Source organism: Ostrea edulis, chromosome 2 (genome assembly GCF_947568905.1).
Source record: "Ostrea edulis chromosome 2, xbOstEdul1.1, whole genome shotgun sequence".
NCBI classification, from domain to species: domain Eukaryota; kingdom Metazoa; phylum Mollusca; class Bivalvia; order Ostreida; family Ostreidae; genus Ostrea; species Ostrea edulis.
In genome coordinates this window covers 32585901-32608786 of record NC_079165.1, presented here as the reverse complement: position 1 = coordinate 32608786, position 22886 = coordinate 32585901, and the positions used below count along the sequence as shown (strand labels likewise).

Genomic DNA, 22886 nt, shown 5'->3' with positions numbered 1-22886 from the left:
AGCATAAAACATTCATGCAGAATATTACGATCTACAGAGCAAATGTTTAATCCCCCGTAAATACTTTCTGCAATAAAGTCGTCATCTGATATCTGTGTAGTCGGACGTGGACTGAACTGAAGACTGAAGTTTATAGCGCACGACGCTGAGTGGAACTTAAAACGATCGTTGTCGCTGTCACATATGACGGCAATGAACCAGTTGAATTTTATAAAAGCTTCATATCTCGGGAATTCTACCCCCGCTCCCTATTTGCACAACAAAAACCTTACAATCTCTCATAAATCTTATGTACACCGGAAGTCAACAAGGACGTAAACGAGTCTTGCGCCACCTATGTTTGAAATAGGGGAAACAACTGACAAATATTCGCAATTAAGGCTATGGGACTGAATCTGAAGGGAGATAATCCAGCTAAACTGGATAAATGAATTAAAGGTCAAGTGTGATAAAAATAGATTTGAAAATAAAGTTTATGATTCATTAAAACCCGTTTTGAAAAGTTTATTGATATGTTTATTTTTTTTTTTTTAAATCCAGGTAAATGCGCAAAATACCTATTCCAAAATCGTTGTTTATAGAAACGAATGAAGGGATTGTCACCCTTTCTTATGACGTCATCTGAGACAATTGTAATTGTTTACGCCTGTATATCATCGTTTTAATTTCTGTGAGAAATTGCCAGTTTTAACAACACCGTGGATAGTGACGGTAAAATACCGTAGATACACTTGAGTTTAGGGATTCAACGTTTATAATGTTTGTACCTACACCCGTTTCGAAACCATCAGATAGTAATATTTATATGATATATACATTTATATGTTCGACAAATATCTCATTGGAATCTCATTTAGATATTATTTACCGGGCCAGTCCATAGAAAATTGGGAATAATATTGGAAAAAAATGTTCTATCAAAAGATAACCTTTGTATTTTACACAATCGTGGCTAATCAAAATCAGACTTCATAGATACTCGCCGTATACTCTATTGTAGCGATTGTGAGCGTATTTAACTAGATTGACTCTCGCGTTTGTATTTTTTTATTATGGGATTTATTTGTATGAGATTGATCAGATTCAAATTATAATGCGTTTAGCTAGATATATATTTAACTGAAAAATGCCTTTTTGAAAAAAGAACAACAAAAGAAAAAAGCTTATTGTGCACAACGTTATTTGTACCCCCCCCCCTTTTTTTTGTTTAAAGAAAAAAACATCTACATGTAGATACAATATCATAAAATGTAAATTAGGCCTATTAGTACATGTAATTTCTTCACAACACACGTCAAATGCGAAATTGATATATTACGGCACAAAGTTAACGAATTGTAGCATTTTGAGGTGTGAAATTTTGCCTCAATGATTCATGATATATATGTAGCACATTAGGAATGTAGCATATTAGGAAAAGGAAAAACTTGTACTTGTTTTCATAATGAACTTAAAAAAAAAAGCTTTGGAAATTGGACTGACCTCGCAATAAATAAGGTTTTATCAAAATGGGTTTTTAAAATTAAATTCATTTCCATTTTTACTATATTTTATTTTATATATATATATATATATATATATATATATATATATATATATATAGTGAAGAAATGAAATGATGACGATGAGTCCCTTATAAATATAGTATGAGTACGACAATATTCGAAAGATATTTCATTTAATAAAAGAAATAAAATCAATTCGAAGTAGGTAATGGGTGACATTAATTTTTATGTGCAATCGCAAACCCATTGAATACAATGTCGCATTAAAGCATTCAGTGGTGGATGTAGAGAGGGGTGGATTGCGTGCATCCCCTTTTTGGGTTGAACTTTTTATATAATTAAAATACATCCCTCCACTTGTTTTGTAAGATGTCCAGTTAATCATCACTTTGCACTTTGTTTGGAGTCAAACAGGATGATGGAAACCTGATCCTCGTTAATTAAAGTGTCACTCACTGATCCTCGTGGCTTGTCACAAATCTCAGTGTCTCTTTTCAATTTCAGTGTCTCTTTTCAATTTCAGTATCCAAATTCTTCGAAATTTAGTATCTTTTGGGAAAAGAAATATACGTAATCCCTGTCCCGATTTCACATTGCAGTTCAAAGCAGCGCATTGTACCATAAATACAGGACTTTTCTATGTAAACACTATAAAACCCTATCAATGCAGTCGAAAGTTGTCTCAGATGACGTCATAAGCTACGAGCGATAACTCACGTCACAACACATTTATCGATCGCTCAGGTAAGAGTTTGATAGCGCCGTGTACTTCACGCCAATTGATTTTTATCAAAATTGCCATGGAAATTAATCCATAAGTGTACGACAGACATTTTTCTGTATAAAACTCAAGTTTTAGGAAAATCACCGTACTTGACCTTTAAGGATTACATTGAGTTCCATATGTAACAGAGACATTTTCATGGATCTGAACCCGGGTCTCTGGCACACAAGTCCAGCACTCTACCAATCGAGCTAATGGGTTAACCCATAGCCAGAGCTACATGTAGTAGGAATGCCATATCACCCACACTATACACAGGGGAAAGTGGCTCGCATGAACTTCATATGAAATTCGCACGAATATCATGCGAATTCCTCGCATGAGAAGGCGACGAATAGGACCTCGCATGAAAAAATCATGCGATTTTCATGTGAAATTCGCATGATTATCATATGAAAAATAATTCGCACGATATTCATGCGAATATTATTGTTACCTACAATTTAGGTTTTTCGAACGATATGCATGCGAATATTATGCGGATATCATTATATTTTCCAATGAAATTCGTGTAATGTATACATTTCAATGCTAGTACTTGAATTGGACTTTGAATTTTTTTTTAAAAAACTTAATGAAAAGTTTCATAAAATTCTGTGTTGCTCAGCAAATTGATCCTCACAGATATCTACAGTTTTGTCTATAATTAAATTTACAACATCATCAAGGTTTCACTGTTAATGATATTCATATTATAAAACTTATAGGGTACCAATTTTGATGCACCAGATGCGCATTTCGACAAATAATGTCTATTCAGTGATGCTCAACCGAAATCTTTGAAATCTGAAATAACTATGCATGTACACAGAAATAATAAGTACAATCTCAAAATCATGCAGCAAATGAATTGCATCTAAATTCATGATTTAAAACTGCTTAATTTGAACCCGGATTTTGGGGAAGTACCATTATAAGTATGAATATCCAGGTATTCTTTTGATGAATAAATAACTGGACACTTTCTATTAATTAATCTTCTTTATTACAAGCATCAGTTTTCTTTCCCATTCACTGCTCGAGGGCAACCCATCTGTCTGGTATCTGTTTCATCTGCAAGAGAAAAGAAAACCATTTGTAAATAATTTAAATGAAATTATACATGATTGCTCGAATGCAGTTTCAAAATCATTATTTTCCAAATTTATCAAGATGACATAGAAACTGAACAAGTACATTTATGACTAGAAAGAGCAATCTCAGAGAATACTATCTCCACTAAATCTATCTACAACAGATATATTTATATAGTTAATTGAAGAAATTTTCATGTTGAAAAGGAAATTCAGATTTTTCCTTTTTTAAACCTTGTTTGAATGACCATTGGATAAGGTCATAGCACATTTACAGGTTTTCTTACTATGGGCTTTCTAATTTCAAGGCCTAGAAAAGAAATATACACTTTTTTCTGTCAGACCTAGTTATGTACTTGACCTTGGCTTAGAACACTCCCAGATAATAACGGTTACCATTCTTTGTATCAAGTATGGGCTTGCAGTGTATGTTTCACTGTTATAAAGTCATGGAGAACACAAGAAGTGAACAGTTTTACCAATGACCTTACATGCGTATATTGCCTAAATGATCTTCAATGATAATGATTACAAAACCATAGGTCATAAGCAACGATGTACATGCATCTAATGTTTCTCTCATACAAGGTTATTGATAAGATTTATATTAAATTTTTCTGCAAGTGACCTTAAACTTACACTATACATGTAACCTTGTGTCAAGGTCATGATCTACCTTCAAGTGGTATATAATTATCTCTTTGTTTCCTTGATCATGCAATTTGTATATGTTATAAGAAATTTCAAGGCAGGAATTACATAATTTTCTGACAGATTAAGACTGGCCTTGAACTTATACAAATGACCTTGGCACAAGGTCAAGTCACAATGTCAGGTCATAAGTAATCTTTTTTAAAGCAGGAACTTCCAATGTTTCTCAGAGAGTTATGGACAGGATATGAATTATAGTAAACATTTTCTGTGACTAATAATGAACTTGCCTTAATGACCTTGCTTTAACATGATCACATATCCTCAATACAACATATAGTTGCTGTCTGGGTACACTTGCACAGACATACCGTAAAGTTGCTGCTTCATCCTACATTTTGGTTTTGGGGGAGATGGGCAGAAACTAATAATTCTGATATTTCCTAAAGATTGCCTACCATCGTATCAATATTCTTTTTTAAAAGCACGCCAGGACCCAGTTGCTCAAAACCTTGGTTAAATTTAACCACTGGTTAAGCTAACCAGTGGGTAAATTTACTATCCACTGGGTATCTAAACACTGGTCAAAATTCTGTTGCTCAAAGTGAGTTTAGCCCTAGGACTTACTAACCAACGGTTTAGTACTTTAACCAGTGGTTAGTATCCCACAATGCAACATCTGTCGTCTGTATATGTAAACAATAATGGCTACCAACACAAACAAAAAACGAAGTGAGAATTTCTCACCAGAGGAGACACTATTTCTAGTGGAACTAGTTGAAGAACATTTAAGTTTGCTCAAGTCTAAACAGACAAACCAAGTTACTAATGCTAAAAAAGCTGCTGTGTGGCGACATATTACGGACGCTGTCAATTCCAGAGGGTCGGGGGTAGTGCGTTCGATAGACCAGGTAAAGGAAAAATATAGAAAGGCCTGCTCGAAGGCAAAAGTGGAGAAACACCTCCAGAAGACTCACCGTGTCAAAACCGGGGGCGGTCCGCCTCCTCAGCCAATTGATCCGGTGTCGCAAAAAATATTAGATATCCACTACGATTCCCCCAACTTTATTGGGATCGGGGGAGGAGTTGAGGTCGGAGGCCTCATAATCCAAGGTAAGATTATTATTCGCTTAACCACTCTTTTGTAATTTGCCCAAGAACATTATCCAAGAACATTGAGTAACTATGGCAGAGGAAATTCGTAACTTGTGTTCGTCTGCAATACACGTCTTCCATGGGCTATCCGACGATAGACCGAACTTCAGAGTTGTAATTCACTGATAATATTCAGGAAAAAACTCATCATTAACAACAGTTGAAGTATATTCCATACACGTACATCCTATCTAATTTTAAAACTGAAATTTACAGTCCATATAACCGACTGCTGCCGAGTAATCGTACTTGATGCATTAGCAATGTGAAGGTCACGGAAACTTCTTTTTTCGCCCCATGAGTGTTTTGCACCTAGTATCATAATTTCCTATAATGTATAAACTACAATATCCCAACGAACAATGTTCAAATATAGTACTTCGTGTAAATTTAATTTAGAAACATACACACGAAATATATTTCAATCAGATATTTAAATGTTTTGTTATTTACACACTTTTGTTTTTTATTTAATCCAGAAGTACCAGCTATACCTACATGTATGTTAGAGAAAGCTGAGAGTTCAGGTAAGATTTTTACTCTGAAATGGCTTTTTTGAGTTATAAGTAATTTAATTGTTCCTTTTGACAAAGGAAAGCGGGGGTGGGGGGGGGGGGCACATTTTTAAAACATGTTCAACAATTGACCCTTATTGTGGCCCCTAAACTTTGAACAGCATGAAAAAGGGCCAACAAATAGGTGATTCAAACATGTAAACTCCTTCCCATTGACTTCACCTATTTCTCTTGTTTATTGTCAGTTTCTGTTATAACATACCAATTGCTTGTAAAGTTATGCATTGATGATGTAAAAGTTTCTTTATGATGGTAATAAATTTTCTTTATCAATTTCACACAATCTAGGTTTTCAAACCATCAATGAAGAGACAGTCACCTTTGAAGGTAATGCAATATGTTTACAACAAGTTTATTTTAGCATATAACATTTTAACAAGACCAATGGTGATATAAATATAATAAAAACATTGTACATCTATATATATATATATATATATATTAAATTATTAAACATAATTACAAATTAACAATATTTATATAGTAATTAGCAATATTTGAAATTCATAGGCCAAGGTAGTACAGAGACAATTCTTCAACTCCCAGAAAATTTGGAAGGTAAGTTTAACAATGATAAATATGTAAGATCATATGACATACATAATACTTAATACATGAATGTAGTGCATAATACCAGATCTATATTTACTTTTCTGTAAGAATGGAGGTTAAAGATTTATAGCACTGGGGCAATTGGGAGAGGTTACTAAGGGCGCTCTCAAGTGTGCATGTATTGCAAAGCAAAGGTTATAACTGTCAAATAATTCAGTATTTAAAATTGAATTTTATTTTAGGGACATCTGTAACATATGATGTTACATTATCAAGTTCTGGGACCTTGATCAGCTCAAAGAATAATGAAACAGGTATTGTATATAAAGCAATGTCTAATGTTAAAGACATCAATAGTGCAAGTCTAACACTACTTACAAAAATGGTTCACTGTATCCCAAAATTATTTTATAGTGAAAAATTGCAAATCAAATTGTCTCACTGCAAAGAATTAAGTGAAAACAAATTTGAATTATACAATAATAAAAAAAACTACATAATGTAATAAGTATATTTAACAAAAACGAAATTTGGAAACTTGAAAACATATTTCAAATATAAACAATTAATGAACATCTAAGTATACTATTGGATTGATGTACATTGATTTTTTTAGGTAAAACAAAGAAGAGGAAAATTGGTCAGGAAAGTCTGCAAGATCTTCAGAAAAGTGTATTGAGAGAGGATAGGGAGAGGATCTTGCTAATGAAAGAACTTATTATATTGCAGAAAGAAAAAGTTGCATTAGAAATTAAAAAACTGCAGATGGAATTACCATCTAAGCCAACAGAAAATGAGATGTAGTATATTAAGTGGCTCGACACACAGTAAAATTCACCTGTAGTAAGCTATTCTGATCATGTTGTCTGTCATCTGTTTGTCTGTAAAATTTCCACATGTATATATATATGTTAGTCATATTGGTGTTGCTGGATCTCTTTGTTATGTGAATTCATTTTCAGTTATGTTGTGATCCTCTGGGGCTAGGTTAAGGGCACAATATGGGGGTAAAAATGTTATGGGAATAAATATTGATGAAAAAAAGTTTTTTGAAAATCACAACAGGTAAACAATGACAGGTTGAAGGTGAATCAGGTGAGCAATGAGGCCCATGGGATACCTCACTTGGGGGTGGAGTTAAAAGTAGCAATTATACTGACTATAATTAAAAATAATTTTGAACAATGAACTGTCTGACATTGTTGTTTCTTGGTTCCACTACAATATTATCTGAAACATGTGGCTCATCTGAATGTTCACACTCCAAATCATCCATACAATCTTTCCTCTCTAAAGCAATGTTGTGCAGCACAGCACAAGCTACAATTATTTTTGCAGCACGATCCGGTTTACACTAGAAAAGAGAACACATGAAAATCTAACATGTAAAAATGCACAATTTCATAATACAATGTAAATTAATTTAAAACATTGATCTCTCAACTTTTAAATAAATTCGAAATTGAATGCAGTTCCAAATAGTTTGTGAAGCAAGCATTTGGAAAAAATAGTAAATTTTATTTACAATTTGATTTATCATTGAAGAGTTGTCAAACAAATAAAGTACATAGCATGTGCATATCGAAATACCCTAATTTCTCCATGAAGGACCATAAATCGTCGCTTCAGCCACCCGAAACTTCGCTCAATCACTGCCCTTGTGTGTGTATGTGCATCATTGTATTTCATCTGAGACCTACATAATACATTTGACGACAAATACAACTTTTCTCGTGAGGTAATTGTATTGAAATATGAAATCGATAATTTGAATTGAGGAATTGACTCCATAACATTTCCTCTCTTGAATTAGGAAATCTCAGCATCTGATTCTGGTTTGGTCTTAAATTAACCCCCCCCCCCCCCACCGGAACTTGAATCACTTACTCAGTCGTGGGTCGTAGAAAGGGAGTCACCAGATATTTGCTGCATGCATATCCACTGTCACCAATCAGTAGTCCATCCACATCAATCCCTTTATGATGCGCTTCGAAATATGTTCCAATATTTGATTCTCGAAAAATAAAAGAATCATGGTTGGACCCTGGCCACTTGGCAACAATGTTGATAAATCGGCCTGTAAGTAAGGAAAAGGAGTAAAGGTGGGGCTTGCTTGAAGTTTCATTATTTTACTACCAGCAGGACAGAAAGTTGGGTTTTGTTGTTGTTGTTTTTGGGTTTTTTTTAAAAAATATATATTTATGTAATTATGATATATATGCATAAAATTAAGTCAAGTGAAAGCCAAAATTTTCAGCCAATTTGGGTGTCCAAAGGGGTAAGGGGGACTGCATGGCTCCTCTCAAAATCTGCCACCACTGATAATGACCGTATGTGGTTTTTCATATGTAAGCAAAGGTATATTGGGTGACCCACTATTTTTTATAGTTGCTAGTAGGTATGAATGAGAACAAGAATATATGCTTGAAAGTTCTGAATTGTAATGTCAGTAATGAAGGAGCACACCCACCCACCCAACCAAAAATTAGACAGTATAAGTTGATGAAATATTCACCTTAAATCCGCCACTGGTTTAGGCACATTAACATTCCTCATACGATGCTACTACATGTACGTGCCGAAAATACAAGTAATGCAATTATTCAGTGATGATACTATCGCCAACTATATAGTACACATGTGACAAATTATGTATTTACATATATAAGTAAGTGAAGTAAAGTGTGGGGGGGGGGGGGGATTTACAGTTGGAGTGAAAGCTTATTTTTTACCGGAAGTGGGAAACACTATTCTCTCTTTCATAGGCCTACAAGTTGTCGACACGGATAGACTGTGTTTCTCCACTGTTAAAGGTTTATGTGAGTCATTGTGTATTTTTGAATATTATGTTGGTGAATATGAATTTTTATATCAATGTTTAGTGGTGATATACCGGTATATTAATTTCAAAAGTTATTATGAATGACATAATTGATATTCAAATTCAATATCATGAAATGTATGACCTGTCTTCATTATCTCATGAACATTTAATTATTTATTTTAGGAATACTAAATACAATATATTGAAGAAAGATAAAAACTTGGATAAACTATAATCACCTTCATGATTACATATGGCCTGTGTGTTTATTGAATGGAAGCCTTTCCGGTTCACATACACGGGCTCATGCTCACTGGGGCCCATGATGCGGACGTGGGTACCATCGATAGCACCAATCACACCAGGAAATTTGGCAATGGCATAAAAGCCCTTCTTGATGTTGGACTTCTCTCCTTCTGTGGATGGCCACTTTATAAAACGTGAGGCCAAATCGGTCAGGGCTTGGGATACATCCTGGATACTTCGAGAAACACTTGACTTGTGGAAACCCAGTGTATCGCCTATAGTTTTCATGTTATCACCTGTAGCGTAATATCGTAGAGCCATCTCGACCTGACTGAGAGCTGACAAGGAATATGAGCGCAATGTTGGACGGCACAACTCGGGTTCTAGTAGATCAGTGATGAAATTAACTGACTCTTTACTAAACCTATACCTTTCTTTGTATTCACTGTCATTGAAATCGTGATTAAAATGTCTGTAAACTCTTGTTTTCTTGTGTCGTCTGCCAAGGTTAACATCAAACAGCAAGCGGGCAGCCATGTTTAACCACTGGTTAAAAGACTTAACCCACCTCTGCAGAATGGCTAACTTTGGCCAAAACTTAACCACTGGTTAGGCAACTTAACCACTGGCTAACTTTTGAGCAACTGAATTTAACCATTGGCTAAAAGTTAACCGGTGGACAAGGGATTTAACCACTGGTTAAGCTTAACCAAGGTTTTGAGCAACCCAGTCCTGAAGTCTATGGCTGTGTTTGGGGTCCGTCGGATGGGACATTAAAGGGTGTCCCGTGTCAAGGATCACAACCCCCTTGGCACGCAAAAGATCGTTTCCCTGATGTTCGAAAAAGAGTAGGCTCACTGGGGGCCGTCAGGGAAACTTAAACACTCACAACCAAACATAACTGAATTAGTTAACCGCCGTAAAATGGCTGAAATATTGCCAAAACGGCGTAAAACCACAATCAATCAATCTATTGCCAAGACGGCGTAAAACCACAATCAATCAATCTTAAGTAGTTTGTGCCCATCTGCGAAAGTCCTCTGTAAAGCAATGAACAAAAAAAAAAAAATTAAATATTAAGACTGGGCATGATTTTGATATCTCATTTCTGTTCGCTGACAATTAAATAACAAGTTCAACATATTCCAAAGATATCAGAAACAATATACATGTATTTAAATTCTAATTCTTTAACTAAGGCCTATCAAGGAGATCAAAGTTTTTGTCAGAACACCATTTCAGTGACCCTGGTATTCAAAGGAAAACTTTAAAACAAGGGCCAAGATGGTCACCTTAGTAACATTTGTTTTGTTAGGTTATGATCACTTTAGACCCACTGGTCGATATTTGAACCTTTGCCCAAAGGGCATGAATTTTATAAACTTGGTACTGAGATTAGCATTTGTTATTAATAATCATATTACAGTTTATCTGCTAGGTGCATTTTAAAAAGATTTTCAAAGGTGTTGTGTATTTTTTATACATGTACATTACTTACCTTTAAGTAAAGGGATAAGAAATTGTAATCATGCAAAAAGTTTGTGTAATACATATTCCTGAGTAAAGAAGAAGAAATTAAAGACTGATTTAGTAAATGGTTATGCACTAATTTAATCTCATAATTAGTTGGCCTAACAGATGTCCTCTAGGTAATGAAAAGATTTTCAAAGATGTATATATTCAATAAGTAACCAAATGAGCTACAATCTAGGGACTGGGTCATAGACCAAGGGGCTCATGAACTTCACAATTTAGTCAATGGTTAAGTTTGAGTACTCCTTATAATCATGTCATATCACTTTGACTCTGACATGTCCACGAGTAAAGAAGATTTTTGAAGATATAAAGCATTTTCAAAATATGACAACCTTAGCTCTTCATTCTGATTGATTGATTGATTGTATCTTGCTTAACGTCTCGCTCGAGAATTGTTCGCTCATATGGAGACGTCACCAAGACCGGTGTACACACACACACACACACACACACACACACACACACACACACACACATATATATATATATATATATATATATATATATATATATATATATATATTACTTTTTAGAAGTAGAAATTTCTGGTCTAATGGTTCTTGAGAAGAAGAATTTTTAATGACTCCATCCAATTTTAACTATTTCTTAATTATCTCCCCCTTGGAAGAGGATGTGGCCCTTCGTTTGAACAAATTTGAATCCCCTTCACCCATGGATACTCTGTGCCAAGGTTGGTTGAAATTGGTCTAGTGGTTCTGGAGAAGAGGATAAAAATTTGAAAAAGTTAGTGACAACGACAGATGCCGGACAAATTTTGATCAGAATAGCGCAGGTGAGCTAATTATAGCAATGATAGATTGTTATTTATAAAAAATGAATACCTTTAAATCCTCGTCATCTTCTCTTATCCATGGGTATGTGAAGAAGCATTTAAAGGTTTCTGCATTGAAAAGAAATACATTAGCAACTAATTAGTAAATTTTCACTAAAAGGAATCACCCTAAATATACATGTAATTGATCATAAGTCAATCATTTTCATTTACAGTATATCCAGGTTTACAAAATGGAACTGTAATACAAAGATAAGTTTATTCATAGATTTAAAAAGGAATGCTTTTCAATACTGGTTGGTTAACATATTTTATTGTATTTTTATTAATCACAAAGGAATTGGGCACACGTTCTGTTACGCCCTCTCCCTGATACATCTTCAGACTGCGAACCCTATTTTTATAATAAATTAAAATATATTAAAAATACATTTTCATGTGGGAAGCAATCGGACCTCTCCCAAGATTTCATAAATTTTTCTAACATGAAAATTACTGGGATATAAATTTCGTAGACAATATTTGTTAAAGGAGACATTTAACATTAAATACCACTAAAATACATGTGTATATATATGTACACTCAAGGGTAAAAAGTATTTCTTCACTGTTAATATTTACAATATAATTCATTACAAACTTCACATTTTAAAAACATTGCTAAAATATTTCTACTGCAGCATTCACTATAAAAAAAATTCACAAATCATGCACAATTGTATAGATATAAAGCTGATATTTATTTTTTTCTGCAAGTATTACAATTTTTAACATCAACTGGGATAATCTTGATGTAAGGACTTTGTTTGAGCTTCATCTTATATAAATCCTTTTCAATCAAAATTACAAAAGTCTAAGTAAAAACTGACTCCTAAATCCACATTAAAATACCAGAAATAACAGATAAATTTACTTTTGTCATAAATCTTGAAGAAATTCTGCATATATTGTGAAAATTTCATAATGATAACAATAGCTATAAAAAATTTGTGAATTTTTAAAATAGAAGGTTTGTAAAGGATTATACATAGTAAAAATAAAAGTGAGGAAATACCTTTGACACTTGTGTGTACAAATGATACTGGAAATATAGGCCTATACTTACTCTGAAAAGATAAATTGATTGTTGACTATCCATTTCACCTTCCATTTTCAATAGAGATCTCCTGAAGAATTTCAACTACAGCGTATACTGTCTACATAAAACTACTTATACAGTCGTACCAGGGACAGTATATACGTACATCAAAACAAGAATTGTGAGGTTCATTCGCGTTGTGAATTTTTAGATGGATATTTAGTCACAGATTCTAATCACTTGCACTATTGTCCTTTTCATTAATTTCAAGTGGAAAAAGTCTCACAATTGGTCTTGTTGTTATTCCACATTTTGTTCTTAATTTTGCTGATCGAACGAAATCGTCTTTTCCTTTCACTAATTCTTCTATCACCCCTAGTTTCCATTTCATTCTTGGACTCTCTTCTTGGATCAACACCACGTCCCCGATTTTAATAAACTGCTTATTTGATCCTGACTTCCGATGAAATTTCCGCAAAGATGTAAGATATTCCTGTGTCCACCTTTTCCAGAAATGCTGTATTAATAAACGTTTTTGTTCTGCTGATCGGCAAATATCGCTCCGACTGTTCTCGCAGCCTTCCAAAGAATCAATTCCTAATTCAATCGGATATGGTAGACAGGTTAGTCTTCGCCCGTGAAGAAGATGAGAAGGGCAAAGAGATTCTGGATCCCTTTCATCTGATGAAACGTATGTCAGTGGACGATCATTAATGATTGCTTCTACTTCTGTTACGGCAGTATTAAGAGTATCAAGACATACATAGGCTTTTCCTAGCACTTTCTTGATGACATCCTTTGATAACCCAATCAGCCTTTCCCAAAATCCACCAAACCATGGAGCATGTGTAGGGATAAATTTCCAGGTCGTTCCGTGGATTAATAGTTCTTCTTGAATTTTTGATGATTGTGTAAGTTGTTGTATGGTGTTAGATGCTGCTACAAATGTAGACCCATTGTCATATTGTAACCGGAAGATATGAAAACACTTCTATAACACTTATATTATTTATTATATGCCGTACTATGACGTCATAAACGTTACCACGACGTCATGTGAATAGCATCTACTACAGTTTTACTTCAGAGTTCAAATAAACACTGTACAGTTTCATATAAGTGCAAATAGATCTCTATGATCACAAATAAGGATTACTAAACTGTCGGAGTTTCACGACACCTGGTCGTACCGATTTTCAGCAAGATAATACCAGGAACATATCATGAACATTTGTTGGATCTTAGTTAATTAGATCTTTGGAACGAATATTTTAAATTATAAATGTTCTTTTGCTTGATGCGTAGTAAAGAAACTATTTTTTAACAGTGCAGTAAAGTTAAAAGCTTTAAATTACCTTCGGATTACAAGTTTTGTCTGGCCACTGTTTGACGTTTCTCGCCTCGAAGCAGATGCTATGTGACGTCATACGTCAACATTGAAACCCGAAGGGATAATGTAAACACGGGGACGTTAATAGCACATATTCCTGTTACACTGATTTTTTACAGTTTAAAAAAAAAAGCACTTTTAGAAATACACGATGTATAGGGCCTATATCTCGAATAAGCGAATCGAAATGAAGAGGCGAGCAGATGATGATCTACTAATTTGCAGTCCTTGTAACTTTTCTACGAGACGGAAAAGCCACTTACTAAGATAATATGATTACGGTGTGACCGTTGGGGCGAGCGCAGCATATCTGAATACATTTTCAAAAAATTTATATTGAAAACAAGGAAAACTGATCTGGTTCACTGTCAATACGTAGGATTACTGTCTTACTCTTCTCGCCAATGTAGGAACCAGTTTAGCGGGAAATGCAACGAGCGTCTTGTGACGTAGCCTGGTAATTGTGACGTGACTGTTTACATTTCTTTAGACAATATTTTAAAAAGAAAAAGAAAGGGGGAAGAATATGATTGTCATCCTTTCCTTTCAAATAAGAAAGGTTTGTAATACTTCAAAGATTTTTTATTATTATTATTTTACGAATCGAACCATCCGCCATTTTGTACGAGGGACTTCTGGGATTGGCGTCAAAAAAAATTCTTGTTAGAGGTTGAGATTTAGCTCGGATTATTTCCCGCGATATAGTCATTAGAGCTCGCAGTACGAGCCACTGCTCCGCGCTGGCTCGCTGCTCTCGCTATAATGACACCGAAAAACATGTAAGGAACACCAAGATAGCTTCTATCAGCGAGAGACCGACATTTCCATATGGCAGTACCAACAAACCTAACACAGCAGCATCGTCGGCACAGACTCAGGTTAGAGATCCTGCTTGTTTTCAGTACATCAGTTAAAAGTGATAAATATGCATGCACAAAGTAAATTTATTCTAAGGAATGTTTTCATGATTTCATTATGACATCAGAAAATCTCATAATTTATCCTAGGCCTAAGGATAGTGCCTAGTAAGTAGTTTACTTGGTCATTAATAATGTAAAATTAATTTATTTTATTTTATTTTATTTATGCAAGGTGAAGATAACGAACAGTGATCAATCTCATAATTCCTACAAGCAATACAAAATAGATAGTTGGGCAAACACGGACCCCTGGACACACCAGAGGTGGGATCAGGTGCCTAGGCGGAGTAAGCATCCCCTGTTTATTTATATATTTATTCATTTTTTTTTTTTGAATATCGTTCTCTCCAAAAGAAATTTAAACTTTCGTCACCAAGACCCATGAATATTACAATGAAATGACTGGATCAAACAGTCGTTAAAGTAATTACTTTAGTAAATTAATTATTGCAAGTTTTTGCTACTATTATAATACAGTTTGTTTGGGAGATAACGTTCCGTCAACATTTTCACTATGTAAACTAAGACATCACCACCTTTAGGTGAAGTACCTCATATTTATATCCATATTTTCGTATCCACGAACTAGGGTCATGTAGAATGCAATGTTCTTATCGTGTCAACGCCTACAGTGACAGGGGACCTGCGTTTCTAAGTTTCATTCGGAAATCCAGCTAGTAAATCAAAATGCATAATTATGTGAAAATATTTTAAGGAGTCAATCCTTTTTTCTACAGCTACCTAAATAGCAAACTTTTAACTATATCCATTTTGTTGGGTTACATCAGTGTATTTTTGGAGGAGAGACTGCCACACTGCATTAAGCGTTTGGTCATGAATTCGCTACACTGACATGTAATTCTTAGTTCCGCCTATCCTTGTGAAAGTATCACACCGGTAATTGTCCAATCATAATGAACTTAGTCAATTGTAGTTCCATATATTTAAAGAAATATTTTTTTCCTTTGGCGATTTTTCTCATTTCCTCTTCTTCTTTTCTCTTAATTTTTGCACCCCTGATAAGGAAATTTTGTGTAATTTGTAGAAATAACCAAGTGTATACAAAGGAACTATTTGCTGTTGGTAGCTGAGGCTACTTCCTGAGGTGTACTCCGGCTGTTTACACACATGTGAAAAACACATGGATTTGAGGGTAGTCTTGTTTGCGGGTAATTTATTTTCGAAAATGCCACGTAGGTGGTGTTTTTCTGGTGTCGGCAGACGAGATAGGTAACAGAACATTTCTGACTGCGTTATTCGGCATCAATTCTGTAAACTGATTTTTAATGAATTTTTTCCCTCTATAGTAATATATAGTGAAAATAATTACCGGTGTGATACCTGAAGACTCGGGTAATGAATAAGCCCTCTCCATTCACACCCGTTTTTCGCCTTGTAATACCAGTAGTAGAAGTTGTCTTTCTTTCCTTGGAAATGCTCACAGGTGATATTTGAAATACTTTTAAAATAAATTTTAAGATAGTTAATACTACGAAACGCATTTGTAAAAGTGAAACATATTTAATGCAGAGTTTATTCAAAAGCTTCTACGTGATAACATAAAATATCTTGCTGTGGCCTTCAACTGGACATTTAGATATACATGTATTTACGACGTTTAGTCTACTAACAGAAATAATTTTCAAACATATGTCGATTCAATATTTCCTTGTGAATTCGAAACACCACAGAGTCCTCCACATCTGCTTCGTACTAAGATACATGTATTTTATTGAAAATAAATATTAACAGCAAACTAAGAATTCAACTTTATAATAAATGGGATAATTTCAGCTTCTCAGTCGTCAGCTTCCCATATTTATGTAGCAATATTCCATTATCACCTGCATGTGGTGTTAATATCTCTCAACTGATTTGATATGCAAGATAGATTTTTCTGCGTATGGTCAGTTTTTATACGCCCGTCTTTAGACGTGACGTATTATGGTACACAACGATGTCCGCCCGTCCGTCCGGGGTTTTCTGTTTCTAATTTCATTTATCTGTCACATATCAAGCTGAAACTTGCTACGTAGCTTTTTTGTGGATCACTGTAGATCATATTTCAATTTTGATCCATTTTGACCTTTCTTGCAGGAGACGTTCCTCAAACTTTGTACAGTTGTTATGGATACATTGAAAATGTGCATGTTCCTTTTTGAACGTGATCAAACATTTTTCAAAATAATTACGCGTAGTTGAACTTTGTCACTTTTTAAAGAATGTCTTGAATAGACATTACCTATAATTGTAATCGACTCCTCTAACAGCATATTTATTAGACATCCTTCAGATCTTTACAGCTGTTATGGAAGCATTGAAGATGTGCATTTGTCTTTTTGGAAGTGATCGGACATTCTTTGAAACAATTACATGTAAATGATGCACATGTAGTTGAACTTTGTCATTTTTAAAGCATGGTACCTACCTTGTGTAACCGGCTCCTCTCACGGCTTTTACTTAACAGTTTTCATACCTACACATTATCGATGTTATGAAGATATACATTTGCTTCAGAATTTTGAAAAATTCTACATGTAATATGTCATTTTTTCATTATGTTTTGTACTACTAGTCTCTCTGATGCATATTTTAAAGCAAACTGGCCATTTCTGTTCTTGAATCGATTTTTTTTTTATTATACTGAATTAAAATGTATTGTAATGAATGTACAAACAGTACATGTATATATACACAGAATGAGTAATATGTACGCGAGTAGTCCCCTACTTTGATATTATGATTAATGTTTCTCTTGGTTGGAATTTATATATAAGGGACACACATACCTGTCTATCCACTGAAGATGTTCAAAATGTGAAGTGGTACGCATTTTAAAACATCATGCAGCATTCATACATTTCTCATAATATGCAGCTATGAGTAAAAATATCAAATGGCACATACTGGCATATGCATATTGAATAAACTATAGGTAATGAACACCTGAAGAAATGGAGTGTCAAGATGGTTCATCAATTAGCTTTATTTTTTATTAACTGTTGCTACAACGCGGCTTTGACCCCCTTCCAAATTCTCCACGAATCAAAATTTCAAATGAAATCAATTATAATTGCATTCGACCATTAATCACGTATACCGTTCCGATACATACAATTTAAACATTACCTCCGCGTGTCCGATCTTGCTCTCATGAAACAAAATGTCCTCGACTTTCCAATACTTCCACGTGTTTAAGTACAATTTTTGATAGATACGAATGTTTATTACTTGAACTTCAATGATACAATCCTATTTATGTATTTAATTATTCGTATGCATTAGACCGTTTGACCTATTAAGTTCAATATATAATCCAGTTTGTGAAATTCGAGTTAAGAATTTGGCAGCTGAGGAACATTTTATTCTACTACAACCTATTCATCGTTAGGTAGTACTGAACACAACATAGCACGTTGTGCTAAGATAAATGAGGGTGGATAGTTGTTTGTGTGTTGTTTTAATTAAGTCCAGTTGGAGAATATTTCATTCCGATAGAGACGTCACTAGGCTTTATATGAATGGACACATATTTGACGTGTCATATAAAAGGTCCAAAAATATAGAGAGCCTCGATGTTTTAATTAGTGGTAAAGCTCCATGATCTCTATCATAATTATGCTAGGCGATGTGAAAAGGGAGAAATTGACACGTTGTAAGAATGGATAAATAGTATTAGAAGAATATTAAAATTTCGTATTGCACACATTATGACAAAAGTGCATAGCCTCTATCCTTCTGTGTTTCATAAACCAGAATTGATGATAGAATAGAATAAATTACATGAGGAATATGTATTGGTTCCAGCTGACAAAGCTCGTGATAACATTGTCTTTTGGTAAGGCTTATTATTACACCTTTGGTAATCTAGCTTATACTCCTAATTCCCTTTCAAAAGATCATGATCAGTTTTAAACACATTTAAAATCCCTATTTATGGAACTAAAATATATGAATTACCGTACCTATATTGAATTCCAAAAGCATTTTTAAAAACAGAGATACATTGCTGAAGCCAGTAAATATTCTACCAAGCCCTTTGCTCCTCACCAAAATATTGGCTGCTTTGAAGAAGCCTCAAAAGTATTTTGCCACGGCATATGAGATATGTGGATTCTATTTTTTTTAAAAACTTCCAACGATCTGTCAGTAAATTTGAAATCGCAAAACCTCTTCCCATTTCAACAGCATCAAAATGTTTGATTTTTCAACACTTCAAACGGCCATTCTTTACGATCAATTAAAGACTAGACTTTTTGACATCATAGACAGGTGCTTCTTCAATATAAATAGAATATGGACACATCCATAATCTGTGATCAGTCATCCAAAATGTTACATCACTCTTGATTCCAAGCACAAGTACACTTTAGTTGATATTAAAGGTGATGGAGTTCCTCATGACAATATATATTTAGTTTTTGAGGATCACCTCTTCCATGGCCGAGTGGTTAGAGTATCGCGCTCAAAATCACACGGCCCCTCACCTCTGTCGGCGCGGGGTTCGAATCCCGCTCGCGCCGGTAAGTGAGAAAGTTTCCCAGTTTACTTTCGGAGGTACATTGTATCTGGGTTCTCTCTTCCACCAATAAAAACTGGGCGCAACCAGATGACTGAAAAATTGTGGAGTGTGGCGACAACATCAATCAATCAGCTCTTCCAACAGTATGTTGGAATTCCCATGGGCACGAGTTGTGGTCCTTTATCGGCTGGACTGAATTTTTATTCTTCTACAAAAACTTTTCAATGGGAAGAAAACTTTTCTTGATGTGGCGTTCAACTACACATTTAGATAATTCGATCTGTGGTTTGTTTTATCAACGATACTTACTTCATCCATGCGTCTATTCAACATATCCCAGTAAACGCCAATTATTGTACGCACGAGTTGTATTCGTTTATTATAAGACATTTTTTTGTATTCTTATGAGATAGAAATTATTCATTCAAAAGCGTCTATAGATGAGAAGAAAATATCCTGCTCTGGCCTTAATGAAAACTCGACAATTAGATATATCGACGACGTTTTATCTCTGAATAATGGGGTACCTGTAAAGTGCGAAACGAAACGAAATTTACCGAAGCGAAACGAATCCTACCGAAACGAAACGAAACAGATTGTATAACCGATCTTTTTAAATTAAAATAATTTAAAATGGTATCTTAGGCCCCTGTGAAAGTTACCACAGATAAATAAAATTCGCCTCCCCTTTGATGTAGGCTTTGGGCTTGATTGATACAAAGTTTTAAAAGTTGGAAGGGGGGTGAGTAAGGACAAAGTACATATCCGAAGTTGATTAAATACCATGTGAAATTAGTTTCGGATCAGTAAATTTCAGAACGGAGGGTTACAGTCTCAGAGGTCTGGGGAAACACACTAAACGAGGGGTTGGGGTCACCGGCGTTGGATCCGCCTTTGGGTATAGATACATTGTTTGAAGAAGCTGGTGTCTGAGAAAGTTGAGAGCAGGAAGAGCTCTTAACCTCTTATTTTATCTCTAACTGCTGAGGTGCGAGTACTTTCAATAATGAAATAAATTAAATAGTATACCATATTATATGAATGCAATTCGGTAAGATATATATAGGCTACATGTAAAACTTGTACATGTATTATTAAAAATTATTACTGATATGTAGTGAGTCTAAAGATAACTCTATACATTTGGGGCGTTGCTAAGACGTGAAATTGAAAACGGGACGGAAAACGGAAATTGTTTTATGCAATAATATCAGGAGGAGGTCAGCATTTTGTAAAATCAAAAGGCTTATGAACAAGGGAAGCATAAATTACAAAGAGAACGGGAGGACATACTCAGAATCCACCGTTTGATATACTACATACAAATACACAATATCCACATGTATACATAGATTTGTCTTTAGAGCAAAAACACTGAAACATGTATTTATGCCCAAACGCGGATCCAGCGCCGGCGACCCCACCCCTCGTAAGACCTCTGACCTGTGAGACTGTAACCCTCCGTTCTGAAATTTATGGATCTGAAACTAATTGCACATGGTATTTAATCAACTTCGGATATGTACGTTTTGCTTACTCACCCCCCCCCCCCCATTCCAATTTTTAAAACTTTGTATCAGTCAAGACCAAAGCCTACATCAAAAGGGAGGCGAATTTTATTTGTATGTGGTAACTTTCACAGGGGCCTAAAATACCATTTTTAATTACTATAATTAAAAGAGTTCAGTTGTACAATCTGTTTCGTTTCGTTTCGGTGGGTTTCGTTTCGGTAGATTTCGTTTCGATTTCGTTTCGCACTTTACAGGTACCCCTGAATAATGCGTATTTATTCATATCTCGATTCCATATATCCCAATCAACTTGAAATAAAAGACACTCCAGAGTTTTCCATATCTGTTTCATACTTGGATATTTGATTAAACATAAATATTAGTGGCAAACTAACAACCCTGTTCTATGATAAATGGGGTTACTTCTAAAGCAGCCTCTCCACTGTTTGTGTATGATCAATTCTTAAATCGAGACAGGTTACTGTCAAATAAATTGATGTTAGTCTGTTTAAAGTCAGTATTTCACAAATTCTATATTCGTTACAATCTAATTTGGAACAAAAACAACTAATTAGGTCGAGTAGTGTCTAACGTGTTTCTGACCAATAGGTAGACCGTTCTTTGCCTCTTGGTTTTGACTACGGATTACCCCGTTGTCCCGATCTCACGGCGGATGTGACTGGTCAACAGAGGATTCTTACTCCTTCTAGACATCTCATCCCACCTCTGATATATGCAAGGGTCCGTGGTTGACCAGCTCTTAATTTTGTATTCTTTATAGGATTTATGAGATTTATCATTGTTATCTTATCTTTTTTCATGCATGGTGCTTATGGCTAAAGCAGAGAAGTCCAGACGGAGTCTATCCAATTTAAGAATTCATGTCGATTAAAATTTTGAAAGGATTTGGAAATACGTATCGTTAATATTCATACTCATAGACGTATATTGCAGTGCAATATCAAAAACGGACAATACTTTGAATGTGTTTTTAACATTCAAATTCTAAAACATGTTTTCAGGCATATTAAGTGCAAAAAGGTCATTATTTATTTCCAATCTACTAGCATTAAACTTAATATAAATATATATATATTGTTAGACGACATGAGTATATATTCATTTCATGTCGTGAGTAATTTGTGTTGCGTATGTTGTGTTGACACAAACAGACATCGAGTTTATGCGAATAAATTTTACATTGTAAGTAAGAAGGTTAAGTTTAACACACTCAGTAACAAGCACTATGGCCACAGTTTGTTTTCTTTTTTCATGATTCCCTTTCAATGTAGAATTCAAAATTATACTTTCGAAAAAGCATTACAATACTCCAAAACTCAGATGCAGACTTCTTTAAAAATTAGTTTGTTTTAAAATGGGGCATCTGAAATATCCCTTTATGACAAAAAGCATCTTTACATTTTTTTATCTCATATAAGGCTACCCACTTGTGCAGTGGGGTATTACTAGCTGCAATAATGTAGCCCTCTCCGATATTTTGGGGGGGGGGGGACAACAACTCCTTAGGATCTCCGTAATGGTGCAAATGCGGGAGTGATTCACTCCCGCAACATTTTCGATCATTCTAAACATTTGCTGACTTTCTTTACGTAAATAAAATTATATTTTATGTTTCTTAGTCAAGATGTAAATTTACAACCTGCAACTTACGATTTGTGAGGCTCTATTCTATCGTTTTCAACAATTTCGATATATTCCAATTTCTCGATTCATATTTGTGTTCCATGTTAGATGTACTGAGGTTTCAACT

At 34.6% G+C, this 22886-nt stretch overlaps 2 protein-coding genes and 2 long non-coding RNA genes across 5 annotated transcripts; 2 read left to right on the top strand and 2 right to left on the bottom strand.

Annotated features, from left to right (window-relative positions):
- Nucleotides 1–3251: 3251 nt before the first annotated feature.
- Nucleotides 3252–5433, bottom strand: LOC130051619 (uncharacterized). The gene is made up of 2 exons (XR_008799885.1): nucleotides 4991–5433; nucleotides 3252–3342 (listed from the first exon to the last, which is right to left on the bottom strand). It is a non-coding gene; the product is annotated as an uncharacterized LOC130051619 (long non-coding RNA).
- LOC125682235 (uncharacterized) lies at nucleotides 3479–7484 on the top strand. 2 transcript variants are annotated; one of them, XM_048922712.2, is made up of 6 exons: nucleotides 3969–5126; nucleotides 5648–5695; nucleotides 6032–6070; nucleotides 6254–6301; nucleotides 6538–6609; nucleotides 6912–7484. In XM_048922712.2, exons 1-6 carry the CDS (start codon nucleotides 4718–4720, stop codon nucleotides 7097–7099), a joined length of 804 nt encoding a protein of 267 aa, XP_048778669.2. In that variant the 5' UTR covers nucleotides 3969–4717; the 3' UTR covers nucleotides 7100–7484. The 2 variants fall into 2 exon arrangements, with proteins under 2 accessions (XP_056009748.1, XP_048778669.2); XM_056153773.1 differs by lacking the exon at nucleotides 6538–6609 and having other exon boundaries at nucleotides 3479–5126.
- Nucleotides 7222–10428, bottom strand: LOC125682226 (putative nuclease HARBI1). Its single transcript, XM_048922691.2, has 4 exons — nucleotides 9359–10428; nucleotides 8183–8372; nucleotides 7886–7991; nucleotides 7222–7649 (listed from the first exon to the last, which is right to left on the bottom strand). Exons 1-4 carry the CDS (start codon nucleotides 9900–9902, stop codon nucleotides 7461–7463), a joined length of 1029 nt encoding a protein of 342 aa, XP_048778648.1. The 5' UTR covers nucleotides 9903–10428; the 3' UTR covers nucleotides 7222–7460.
- On the top strand, nucleotides 9019–9848 carry LOC130051620 (uncharacterized). Its single transcript, XR_008799886.1, has 2 exons — nucleotides 9019–9114; nucleotides 9303–9848. It is a non-coding gene; the product is annotated as an uncharacterized LOC130051620 (long non-coding RNA).
- Nucleotides 10429–22886: the final 12458 nt, after the last annotated feature.

Coding starts and splice junctions, on each gene's coding strand:
- LOC125682235 (XM_048922712.2), top strand. CDS start 4,718: ATGGCTACCAACACAAACAAAAAACGAAGTGAGAATTTCTCACCAGAG. Junction 6,071..6,253: donor AGAGACAGTCACCTTTGAAG/GTAATGCAATAT, acceptor TGAAATTCATAG/GCCAAGGTAGTACAGAGACA. Junction 6,610..6,911: donor CTCAAAGAATAATGAAACAG/GTATTGTATATA, acceptor TGATTTTTTTAG/GTAAAACAAAGAAGAGGAAA.
- LOC125682226 (XM_048922691.2), bottom strand. CDS start 9,902: ATGGCTGCCCGCTTGCTGTTTGATGTTAACCTTGGCAGACGACACAAG. Junction 8,373..9,358: donor GGCCATATGTAATCATGAAG/GTGATTATAGTT, acceptor CCTTACTTACAG/GCCGATTTATCAACATTGTT. Junction 7,650..7,885: donor TCCTTCATGGAGAAATTAGG/GTATTTCGATAT, acceptor TCTCTTTTCTAG/TGTAAACCGGATCGTGCTGC.